This window comes from Rhineura floridana, chromosome 8, assembly GCF_030035675.1.
Source record: "Rhineura floridana isolate rRhiFlo1 chromosome 8, rRhiFlo1.hap2, whole genome shotgun sequence".
In the NCBI taxonomy this organism is placed as follows: Eukaryota; Metazoa; Chordata; class Lepidosauria; order Squamata; family Rhineuridae; genus Rhineura; species Rhineura floridana.
In genome coordinates, this window is record NC_084487.1 from 51,995,382 (window position 1) to 52,008,290 (window position 12,909).

At 45.1% G+C, this 12,909-nt stretch overlaps 1 protein-coding gene across 2 annotated transcripts in view; it reads right to left on the reverse strand.

Moving 5' to 3' along the window:
* The window catches only part of ANO4 (anoctamin 4), a 163,245-nt gene that overhangs the window by 11,006 nt on the left and 139,330 nt on the right, over window positions 1-12,909 (reverse strand). For both annotated transcript variants that reach the window (XM_061582834.1, XM_061582835.1), the window contains one exon: window positions 2,183-2,302. In XM_061582834.1, coding sequence (XP_061438818.1) covers window positions 2,183-2,302 — 120 coding nt within the window. The remainder of the gene's footprint in view (window positions 1-2,182; window positions 2,303-12,909) is intronic.

Here is a 12,909-nt window from a genome sequence, read left to right on the forward strand (position 1 = left end):
CAGTTACTATTAGTGCTGTGCTATTTTCACAGCACAGAAGCTGAAGTGGTTCCAAATGATCTTCTCTGCCTTCAAAATTTAGAGCCAGAATATATTTATTTATTAAATTTATATCCTGCCCTTCCTCCTACAAGGAGCCCAGGGTGGCAAACAAAAACACTAAAACATATTAAAACATCTTTGAAAAGATCTTTTTTAAAAATTAAAAGCCTTTAAACTTTTTTTAAAAAAAGCTTTAAAACTTTTTAAAAAAACAGCTTTAAAAATATCTTAAAAAGCAATTCGAGCACAGATGCAGACTGGGATAAGGTCTCTACTTAAAAGGCTTATTGAAAGAGGAAGGTCTTCAGTAGGTCCAAAAAGATAACTGAGATGGTGGCTGTTGAATATTTAAGGGGAGGGAACTCCAAAGGGTCAGTGCCACTACTCTAAAGGCCCATTTCCTATATTATGCGGAATGACCTCCTGATAAGATGGTATCTGCCAGAAGCCCGCATCTGCAAAGTGTAGTGATCGATTGAGTGTAAAAGGGGTAAAACGATCTTTCAGGTATCCTGGTCCCAAACTGCACAGGGCTTTGTACACCAAAACCACAACCTTTAACTTGGCCCAGTAGCTCATGGGCAGAATAACAGGAAATGCAGTGTTGGGAGGGGCCTAAGGCCACCTAATGAGTTCATGGAAGAAATATTTGCACCGGGGACTGCTTGCTTCATAGCTTAGCCTCTTAGCCAGTAGTGGATGGCGGGGTGGGGTGGAAGCATTTACCTCACCTCCTGGCACATGACTCACTGCTGCTTACCTGAAGGGAGAGTAGGAGGTGCAAGGTAGCAGTGAGTTGCAAATGCACTAGTGGAGCCAATGTGGCGCTCTTGTTGATGCATTTACATAGTATGGACCTCCCCACCTTGCACTTTGCGGTAAGCAGCAGCGACTCCACTACCAGCAGGTGAGGTAAGCACTGCCGCCCCACCTCACTATCTGCTACTGCTCTTAGCTACTATGTTATACTAGTTCACTGCTCAGTTCAGATGGCTTGTCAATATATTCTCATTTAAAAAGCAATCTAATGAGATGGAGCAGATCCTCCGTGGTGCAGAGTGGTAAGCGGCGGTAATGCAGCCAAAGCTCTGCTCACGGCCGGAGTTCAATTCCAATGGAAGGAGGAAGTCGAATCTCCGGTAAAAGGGGTCGAGGTCCACTCAGCCTTCCATCCATCAGTCTGCCTTGTAAACGTCGCAAGACGTCACCCTAAGAGTTGGAAACGACTCGCACTATAAGTGTGAGACACCTTTACCTTTAATGAGATGGAGAACCCATGGTGGAAGAAGTGCCAAATCCAGAGTCCTGCCAAGTCTCATGCTGGCCTGAGCAGGTGAGTTTGGATGGAGAAAAAAATAAATATGCCAGCTTGTCTACATTTCCTTCCCTTGTCAGGGATGTCTCTCAATCTGACCCACCCAACATGTTCCTTTCCCCCCCTAGGAGGATGAACAAACATGGAGGTTCCTGCAGACACATCAAGGAGGCCTCCATGGAGAAAGAGGTCTGCAATATCCTAGATAGTTCTGGGGGTGGACTTTTAAATCTAGATTGTTCTGTGGGTGGACTTTTAAATCTACTGTGGCTGATTTTTTATTGTTTTGAAGAGTTTACTGTTTTCAGAAAGCTGTGCATTGCCTCGAGTAGGTGCGTGCTAGAATCCCACACAATCCCACATGCTAGAATCCCACAGTACCGGATTTGGTACTGAATTTTCCATTACAGTAATTCACTTACTCTCTGCTGTTGCAGATCGGATTATTATGTAGCAATTTTCTGCAGCTATTTAAAAAAAATAGATCTTTTTTTAAAAAATCTGCCTCTAAAACATTGATATTAAAAACAATTTTACTGATTTTTCCTTTCATTTATTGATATTATCTTTAATATTATTGATATTTCCTTTAAAAATATTGACATTAATATCAATATTTTTTGCGAAGGAAAAAATAGATTGGTAAAAGCAGCAGCTAGCAGACAAAGAACAAACCCGGATCAATCCTGGTCTGTTAGGTTGATGGAATGCTTTCGAACTAGCCAACGGATTTCTAGCCTTGAGTAGTTTTTTAATTAAGATAATACTAATAATAATAGAAAAATTATTATGCACATGGCAGTATTTTTGCATATGTTTCTTTACCTGCAATATTTTAATGGCGAGCCAGAGAACTCACTTCCATTTGATGATGGTAGTGAACGTTGTTCAAAGTCATATATTTGAAATATTGATAAACTTGCATTAACGTAGCCAACCATACACCTGGGAAAGAAATTTTTTTCCATTTAGAACACAGCCTTCTAACCTTATGCTTGTTTCACATGTCTTGATACAAAACTCATGACAATCCATGTCCATGGAAAGATCTCTCATAATCTTCTGTTAGTGGTAGCTAAGCCTCCAGTTGATGTAGAAACCACCCGAATCAGGTGTTGAGATTTATGGTTGGTGTAAACCACTCAAGAAGAGCTGAGTAAATAGTTCTCCCAAATCAATTTTCAGGTTATCTGTACATCAGTTGTGGAGATTTATATTTAGGCATCTGAAAGTACTCAAAAATCTCCACAGTTTTCAAAGAAGTTACGGTTTTCTGGTGCGTAACCTCAGGTTCCAATTTTGAAGACTTCTTTTGCAAACAGTAGATAAATAATTATGTAAAAATAAATCCCACAGTGTACAGAAAGCTATATATTGGGAGAATATGCCTAGAAGTGCAGGGATACCAACTGGAGTGACTACACAGACTTTCAAGGCCTGAATGCACTAAAGGGCTGAGGAAAATTACTTTGCTTTTCATAGTTTCAAGGAGAGACACATAAGAAGAGCCTGCCGGTTCAGGCCAGTGGCCCATGTAGTCCAGCATCCTGTTCTCACAGTGGCCAACCAGGTGCCTGGGGGAAGCCCGCAAGCAGGACCCGAGTGCAAGAACACTCTCCGCTCCTGAGGCTTCCGGCAACTGGTTTTCAGAAACATGCTGCCTCTGGCTAGGGTGGCAGAGCACAGCCATCATGGCTAGTAGCCATTGATAGCCCTGTCCTCCATGAATTTGTCTAATCTTTTAAAGCCATCCAAGCTGGTGGCCATTACTGCGTCTTGTGGGAGCAAATTCCATAGTTTAACTATGCGCTGAGTGAAGAAGTACTTCCTTTTGTCTGTCCTGAATCTTCCAACATTCAGCTTCTTTGAATGTCCACGAGTTCTAGTATTATGAGAGAGGGAGAAAAACTTTTCTCTATCCACTTTCTCAATGCCATGCATAATTTTACACACTTCTATCATGTCTCCTCTGACCCGCCTTTTCTCTAAAAAAAAAAGCCCCAAATGCTGCAACCTTTTTTCATAAGGGAGTTGCTCCATCCCCTTCATCATCCTGGTTGCCCTCTTCTGAACCTTTTCCAACTCTATAATATCCTTTTTGAGATGAGGCGACCAGAACTGTACACAGTATTCCAAATGCAGCCGCACCATAGATTTATACAACGGCATTATGGTATCGGCAGTTTTATTTGCCTTTTTCACAGCTGCCGCACACTGGGTCGACATTTTCATTGTGCTGTCCACTACAACCCCGAGGTCTCTCTCCTGGTCGGTCACCCCCAGTTCAGACCCCATGAGCGTATATGTGAAATTAAGATTTTTTGCTCCAATATGCATAATTTTACACTTGTTTATATTGAATTGCAATTGCCATTTTTCTGCCCATTCACTCAGTTTGGAGAGGTCTTTTTGGAGCTCTTCGCAATCCCTTTTTGTTTTAACAACCCTGAACAATTCAGTATCGTCAGCAAACTTGGCCACTTCACTGCTCACTCCTAATTCTAGGTCATTAATGAACAAGTTGGAAAGTACAGGTCCCAATACCAATCCTTGAGGGACTCCACTTTCTACAGCCCTCCATTGGGAGAACTGTCCGTTTATTCCTACTCTCTGCTTTCTCCTTCTTAACCAATTCCTTATCCACAAGAGGACCTCTCCTCTTATTCCATGACTGCTAAGCTTCCTCAGAAGTCTTTGGTGAGGTACCTTTGTCAAAGCTTTTTGAAAGTCTGAGTACACTATGTCCACTGGATCACCTCTATCTATGTGCTTGTTGACACTCTCAAAGAATTCTAATAGGTTACTGAGACAGGACTTTCCCTTGCAGAAGCCATGCTGGCTCTGCTTCAGCAAGGCTTGTTCTTCTATGTGCTTAGTTAATCTATCTTTAATAATACTTTCTACCTGTTTTCCAGGGACAGAAGTTAAGCTAACTGGCCTGTAATTTCCGGGATCCCCCCTGGATCCCTTTTTGAAGATTGGTGTTACATTTGCCACTTTCCAGTCCTCAGGCACGGTGGAGGACCTGAGGAACAAGTTACATATCTTAGTTAGCAGATCAGCAATTTCACATGTGAGTTCTTTGAGAACTCTCGGGTGGATGCCATTCGGGCCCGGTGATTTGTCAGTTTTTATATTGTCTATTAAGCCTAGAACTTCCTCTCTCGTTACCACTATTTGTCTCAGTTCCTCAGAATCCCTTCCTGCAAATGTTAGTTCAGGTTCAGGGATCTGCCCTATATCTTCCACTGTGAAGACAGATGCAAAGAATTCATTTAGCTTCTCTGCAATCTCCTTATCGTTCTCCCTTATCATCCAAGGGTCCAATCGCCTCCCTTGATGGTCTCCTGCTTTGAATGTATTTATAGAATTTTTTGTTGTTGGTTTTTATGTTCTTAGCAATGTGCTCCTCAAATTCTTTTTTAGCATCCCTTATTGTCTTCTTGCATTTCTTTTGCCAGAGTTTGTTCGGACAAGACTTTTTGCCTCTAAGAGCTTCCTTGACTTTGCTTGTTAATCATGCTGGCATCTTCTTGGCCCTCTTGGTACCTTTTCTGATCTGCAGTATGCATTCCAGTTGAGCTTCTAATATAGTGTTTTTAAACAACTTCCAAGCATTTTTGAGTGATGTGACCCTCTGGACTTTGTTTTTCAGCTTTCTTTTTACCCCCTCATTTTTGTAAAGTTTCCTCTTTTGAAGTCAAATGTGACCGTGTTGGATTTTCTTGGCAGTTGGCCATTTACGTGTATGTTTAATTTAATAGCACTCTGGTCACTGCTCCCAGTTGGTTCGACAACATCTCTCGCACCAGGTCCCAGTCCCCACTGAGGATTAAGTCTAGGGTTGCCATCCCTCTGGTTGGTTCCATGGCCAACTGGTCTAGGGCATGGTCATTTAGAATATCTAGAAATTTTGGTTCTTTGTCGTGACTGGAACACATATGCAGCCAGTCTATGTCTGGGTAGTTGAAGTCACCCATTACTACCACATTTCCTAGTTTGGATGCTTCCTCAATTTTGTATCTCATCTCAAGGTTTCCCTGAGCATTTTGATCAGGGGGACGATATATCGTTCCCACTATTAAATCACTCCTGGGGCATGGTATCACCACCCACAACGATTCTTTGGAGGAGTCTGCCTCTTTGGGGGTTTTGAGCTTGCTAGATTCAATGCCTTCTTTCACGTATAGAGCAACACTGCCACCAATATGTCCTTCCCTGTGCTTCCGATATCATTTATATCCAGGGATAACTGTATCCCACTGGTTTTCTCCATCCCACCAGGTCTCTGTTATGCTCACTATATCAATGCTCTCCTCTAAGACCAAGCACTCGAGTTCTCGCATCTTGGTTCAGAGGCTCCTAGCAGTAGCATACAGACACCTGTAAGCAGTGTCTCTCTTCAAGTGTCTTTGGCACTTTTGGTTTGGCCTGTGGTAATTTTGCCCTTCTGAATTGATATCCTGTGCCCCTGCTCTCACAATGCCTACTTCTAGGCCTACCCCTTTTAAAATTTCATCCTTTTTTTGGTCTTTATCCGGGGGGGGGGGTTATTCCGAACTGGACCTTCCTCAGCTCCTGTCGGGTTTCCCCCCTCAGTCAGTTTAAAAGCTGCTCTGCCACCTTTTTAATTTTAGCATCCTACTTAGCAACCTACATTTTGCTTCCAGGACCTCACAGCTGCATTTCCCCATGTCATTGGTGCCAACGTGCACCACGACCACTGACTCCTCCCCAGCACTATCTACCAAACTATCTAAATGATGGGCGATATCCGCAACCTTCGCACCAGGCAGGCAAATCACCTTGCGGTCTGCACGCCCATCATACACCCCACTGTCTATGTTCCTAATGATCGAATCACCCACTACAAGGATCCCTCCACCCCCCCAGAGATATATTCTTGGCACGAGAGGATAGCTGCTCATCCCCCAAGGAATGGGTCCCTTCTAAGGGATTGTTTCCCTCTTCCTTGGCTGGATGCTCTCCTTCCCCAAGATCATCGTTCTCCATGATAGCAGGAGAGCTATCATCCTTGGAGTGGGACACAGCTATAATGTCCCTGAAGGCCTCATCCACACACCTCTCTGCCTCTCTCAGCTTTTCCAGGTCCGCCACCTTGGCCTCAAGGAAATGAAGTCGTTGCTGGAGAGCCAGGAGCTCATTGCACCGAGAGCACACCCACAACTTCTGTCCAACAGGCAGATAGTTGTACATGCTGCAGGCAGTGCAAAACACTGGAAAGCCCCCACACCCCTGCTGGCTTCTTACCTGCATAGTTTTGTTTAAGGTTTATTAAGTTAATGGGTTGGAATCTGTGGTTTAGTTGAGGTCAGGGAACAGACGGGCAGAGTGGGGGGCCCTGGCCTCCTTGCCCTGCTGCCAAAATCGCTCTGCTGCTTAACTCACCTTGACGCTTTGTCAGCTGGGGCCTTGATGCTTTGTCAGCTGGCGCTCCCTCTAGCTCGTGGAGCAGACATGATTTATATTACTGCATTTTCCTGGATGATGTAAATAATTTTAAAATGAATTGGAACAAATAGGGCTAGCCGAATACATGTTGTGAAAGTGGGCTATTCTGGAAGGAGAAAATAAATGTTCCCCACAGAGATGTTCAGTGTGAAATGATTAGCTCTTTTCATGCTGGTATTTGCACCTTCAGTTGGCTACTACATCTATGCCATTCCCCTTCCTCTGACCAGTATTATAGTACTGTTTAGTATTATAAGCAAGGGAGAAGTTCCTCTCCCATAATACTAGTGTCAAGAACGCTTGAATGTAACATGGCTGTTGTGCAAAGAACTGTGGGATTTCATCTTGTCCAAAAATGAGGCCTCTATGTGAGAGCAAAGATTTTTGCAGTTTCATTTTTAAATTACAGGAAATTACAGGCCAGTTAGCTTAACTTCTGTCCCTGGAAAACAGGTAGAAAGTATTATTAAAGATAGATTAACTAAGCACATAGAAGAACAAGCCTTGCTGAAGCAGAGCCAGCATGGCTTCTGCAAGGGAAAGTCCTGTCTCAGTAACCTATTAGAATTCTTTGAGAGTGTCAACAAGCATATAGATAGAAGTGATCCAGTGGACATAGTGTACTTAGACTTTCAAAAAGCGTTTGACAAGGTACCTCACCAAAGGCTTCTGAGGAAGCTTAGCAGTCATGGAATAAGAGGAGAGGTCCTCTTGTGGATAAGGAATTGGTTAAGAAGCAGAAAGCAGAGAGTAGGAATAAACGGACAGTTCTCCCAATGGAGGGCTGTAGAAAGTGGAGTCCCTCAAGGATCGGTATTGGAACCTGTACTTTTCAACTTGTTCATTAATGACCTAGAATTAGGAGTGAGCAGTGAAGTGGCCAAGTTTGCTGACGACACTAAATTGTTCAGGGTTGTTAAAACAAAAAGGGATTGCGAAGAGCTCCAAAAAGACCTCTCCAAACTGAGTGAATGGGCGGAAAAATGGCAAATGCAATTCAATATAAACAAGTGTAAAATTATGCATATTGGAGCAAAAAATCTGAATTTCACATATACGCTCATGGGGTCTGAACTGGCGGTGACCGACCAGGAGAGAGACCTCGGGGTTGTAGTGGACAGCACGATGAAAATGTCGACCCAGTGTGCGGCAGCTGTGAAAAAGGCAAATTCCATGCTAGCGATAATTAGAAAAGGTATTGAAAATAAAACAGCCGATATCATAATGCCGTTGTATAAATCTATGGTGCGGCCGCATTTGGAATACTGTGTACAGTTCTGGTCGCCTCATCGCAAAAAGGATATTATAGAGTTAGAAAAGGTTCAGAAGAGGGCAACCAGAATGATCAAGGGGATGGAGCGACTCCCTTACGAGGAAAGGTTGCAGCATTTGGGGCTTTTTAGTTTAGAGAAAAGGCGGGTCAGAGGAGACATGATAGAAGTGTATAAAATTATGCACGGCATTGAGAAAGTGGATAGACAAAAGTTCTTCTCCCTCTCTCATAATACTAGAACTCGTGGACATTCAAAGAAGCTGAATGTTGGAAGATTCAGGACAGACAAAAGGAAGTACTTCTTTACTCAGTGCATAGTTAAACGATGGAATTTGCTCCCACAAGATGCAGTAATGGCCACCAGCTTGGATGGCTTTAAAAGAAGATTAGACAAATTCATGGAGGACAGGGCTATCAATGGCTACTAGCCATGATGGCTGTGCTCTGCCACCCTAGTCAGAGGCAGCATGCTTCTGAAAACCAGTTGCCGGAAGCCTCAGGAGGGGAGAGTGTTCTTGCACTCGGGTCCTGCTTGCAGGCTTCCCCCAGGCACCTGGTTGGCCACTGTGAGAACAGGATGCTGGACTAGATGGGCCACTGGCCTGATCCAGCAGGCTCTTCTTATGTTCTTATTTCCCAGCTGTAGCAGATTAGAAGGCCTGAGTAGAACACCTGCTTATCTGTTAAGAGCCTGGTACCCAAGGTCAGCCTGGCCTGGGAATGGTGGGGAGTACGTGTCAGGCGCAAAGACTTGAATAAGTATATTATGAGAAAGCCCCCTGATTAGCTAATTAGTCCTGGACAGTTACTAGGGACTTTTCCATAAGTATAGGAGTGAAATTTATAGCCTTTATTCCCTTGGATTCCATCTTGCCTCCAGGTGGGTACCTTTGTGGGTTCCACTGCCATCTACTACCCAAGCTGTGCATCTCTGAGGAAATGTGGGACTTTACAACAACTACCTCTCTGTAAGTAGAGAATAGATCAGTTAGTTTTCTTTTGTGTTTGTGATTGAACTCTCTGTATTTTTACCTGGCCCCTTTTTGGGTGTGGGTTTTAAGGAACCATTTTGCTGCTTTTAATTGTGCACTTATATTTTACCCAATAAAGCTACTTCTTATTTACCAGTGTGTGTTCATTGCAGGGGGAAATCGGCTCTGAATCTAGTACCTTGGCCACTGACCACAGACTACCGTGTATTTGGGTTTGCCTAAGGCTCCAGGACAAGGAGTGCCCTTCTGGCTCTTGTCTTTTGGAATCCCTGGCAAATTTATTTCTGGGCTCTGGGTTTCCCCTTGACTCACAGTGGTTGTCAGTTAAAGGGGTAGTGGCAGTCTACCTTCCTTGCAGGGTGGTTGTTGACTTACTTAGCCTTGACAAGGGGAGGTATTTTGCCAGGATCAATAGCCCTGCGTGGGAAGTTTAGTCCTGGGACTGCACAGAGTGCCAGGCTGATGGCGCTGGTGCATGACAACTAGAACTTGGGGCTATCCAATGAAGCTGAACATTGGAAGATTAAAGACAGACAAAAGGAACTACTTCTTCATATACCACATAGCTAAACTAAGGAATTTTATTTTTATTTTTTTATTTATTTTATTAAGCTTATATACCGCCCGACTAGCAACAGCTCTCTGGGCGGTGAACATTAAAAATACAATAAAAATAACACAATACAGTATATCACAATACAAAACTGTACAAAAAACTGTACAGTCTAAAATCAAAATATAATTTAGAATTAACAGGAATTAAAATGCCTCAGAGAAGAGAAAGGTTTTAACCTGGCGCCGAAAAGATGATAGTGTCGGCGCCAGGCGCACCTCCTCGGAGACACCATTCCATAGTTCGGGGGCCACCACTGAGAAGGCCCTAGATCTTGTCACCACTCTCCGGGCTTCCCTATAAGTCGGAACCCGGAGGAGGGCCTTCGTAGTAGACCATAGTGTACGGGCCGGTTCATATCGGGAGAGGCGTTCCGACAGATATCGTGGTCCCGCACCACATAAGGCTTTATAGGTAAGTACCAACAATTTGAATCTGGCCCGGAAGCATATTGGAAGCCAGTGCAAACGGGCTAGCACAGGTGTTATATGCTCAGACCGCTTAGTTCTTGTTAGCAGTCTGGCCGCCACATTTTGCACTAGCTGTAGCTTCCGAATCGTCTTCAAAGGTAGCCCTACGTAAAGCGCATTGCAGTAGTCCAGACGCGAGGTTACCATAGCATGTACCACTGATGTGAGGTCCTCCTTACACAGATAGGGACGTAGCTGGGCTACCAACCGAAGTTGGTAGAACGCATTCCGGGCCACCGAGGCTACATGAGCCTCAAGTGTGAGGGAAGAGTCTAAGATGACTCCCAGACTACGCACCTGTTCCTTTAGGGGGAGTGTAACCCCATCCAGGACGGTATATATCCACCATCCGATCAGAGAAACCATCCACCAACAGCATCTCAGTCTTGTCAGGATTGAGTCTCAGTTTGTTAGTTCTCATCCAGTCCATTGTCGCAACCAGGCAACGGTTCAGCATGTCGACTGCCTCACCTGAAGAAGATGTAAAGGAGAAGTAGAGCTGCGTGTCATCAGCATACTGATGACAACGCACTCCAAAACTCCTGATGACTGCCCCCAGCGGCTTCATATAAATGTTAAAAAGCATGGGAGACAGAACCGAACCCTGCGGGACCCCACATTGGAGAACCCACGGTGTCGAGCAATGTTCCCCAAGCACTAGCTTCTGGAGACGACCCGCTAAGTAGGAGCGGAACCACTGCCAAGCAGTGCCTCCAACTCCCAACTCCGCAAGCCTCTCCAGAAGGATACCATGGTCGATGGTATCAAAAGCCGCTGAGAGGTCAAGGAGAATCAACAGAGTTACACTCCCTCTGTCTCTCTCCCGACATAGGTCATCAAACAGGGCGACCAAGGCAGTCTCAGTGCCAAAACCAGGCCTGAACCCTGATTGAAATGGATCTAGATAATCGGTTTCATCCAATAGCGCCTGGAGCTGGTCAGCAACCACACGTTCCAGGATCTTGCCCAGGAACGGAACATTGGCTACTGGTCTGTAGCTGCTGAAATCCTCTGGGTCCAAGGAAGGTTTTTTCAGGAGTGGTCTCACTGCCGCCTCTTTCAGACAGCCAGGGACCACTCCCTCTCGTAAAGAGGCATTAATCACTTCCTTGGCCCAGCCAACTGTTCCTTCCTTGCTAGTTTTAATTAGCCAAGAGGGGCAAGGATCCAGTACCGAAGTGGTCGCACGAACCTGTCCAAGCACCTTGTCTAAGTCCCGGCGAATGCATGAGATCTTATGCTGGAAGTGTTCAGCAAATTTATTACATCGAGCTACCGATGTATCTGCCGTATCTTGTAGGCCTGGATGGAGTAGGCCACGAACCACTTTAAAAAGCTCCCGTGGGCGTGAGAGAGATGACTGAATAGAGGCGGCGAAATGTTGTTTTTTTGCCGCCCTCACCGCTCCTACATAGAGCTTAGTAGAAGCACAAACCAGCTCATAATTGCATTCGTCGGGAGTTCATCTCCATCTCCGCTCAAGCCGCCTCCTGTCTTGTTTCATCGCTCTCAGCTCCGGAGTATACCAAGGAGCTGTATGAGCTCTACATAGGAGAGGGCGCACAGGAGCGATCATGTCAACAGCCCGGGTCATCTCTGTATTCCACAGATCGGCCAGGGCTTCGACAGGAGCGCCAGTCTTATCAGCCAGAAAAACCCCCAGAGCCTTTTGAAAACCTTCAGAATTCATTAGTCTCTGGGGGCGGACCAATTTAATAGGTCCCCCACCCTTGCAGAGGAAAAAGGCTACTGAAAGTCTAAACTTCAGCAAGCAATGATCTGTCCATGACAACGGGAGAGATGTAAAACTCCCCACATCCAGATCACTATCCCCATGTCCGGTAGCAAAGACCAGGTCAAGAGTATGCCCCGATGTGTGTTGGGCCACTAACATATTGAGACAGCCCCATGGTTGTCATGGCGGCCATGAAGTCCTGAGCTGCCCCAGACAAAGTAGCCTCAGCGTGAATGTTGAGATCTCCCAGTACTAATAGTCTGGGGGATCTCAATAGTACCTCCGAGACCACTTCAGTCAGCTCAGTTAGGGAAGCCATTGGGCAGCAAGGTGGGTGGTACACCAAAAGGATTCCCAGTCTGTCCCTCTGGCCCAGCACAAGGTGCAAACACTCCAGACCAGTGATTGCATGGACATGGTGCTTGGTGAGTGAGATGGAACTCTTATAGACCACAGCAACCCCACCTCCCCGACCCTCAGATCTACCATGATGCTGAACCAGATACCCCGATGGGCAGAGCTGGGAGAGACTAACTCCTCCCTGTTCACCCACCCAGGTCTCGGTTATACATGCCAGAGGTAGTGATGGTCACCAACTTGGATGGCTTTAAAAGACAATTAACAAATTCATAGAGGATAGGGCTATCAATGGCTACTAGAATGCCTCTGACTGAATACAGGTTGTTGGGAATCACAAGTAGGGAGAGTGTTGCTGCATTCAAGTCCAGTTTGCAGGTGTTCTGCAGGGATCTGGTTGGCCACTGTGAGACTAGATGGGGCTTTGGGCTGATCAAACAAGGCTTTTTTAAGGTTCATTTTGATCCTGGAAACAGTGCAGTTGTTATGTAGCCAGGGTAAGGCAAATGAAGTTATTGCTGAGTAAATGAATTGCCCTGACTAAGTGAGCTTCGCCTTCAGTTTTGTCATCACTTAGTCAAACCTCATTGGCCATATGATAACTTCACTGTTTCCATGAACAATCTGAACCGAACAACCA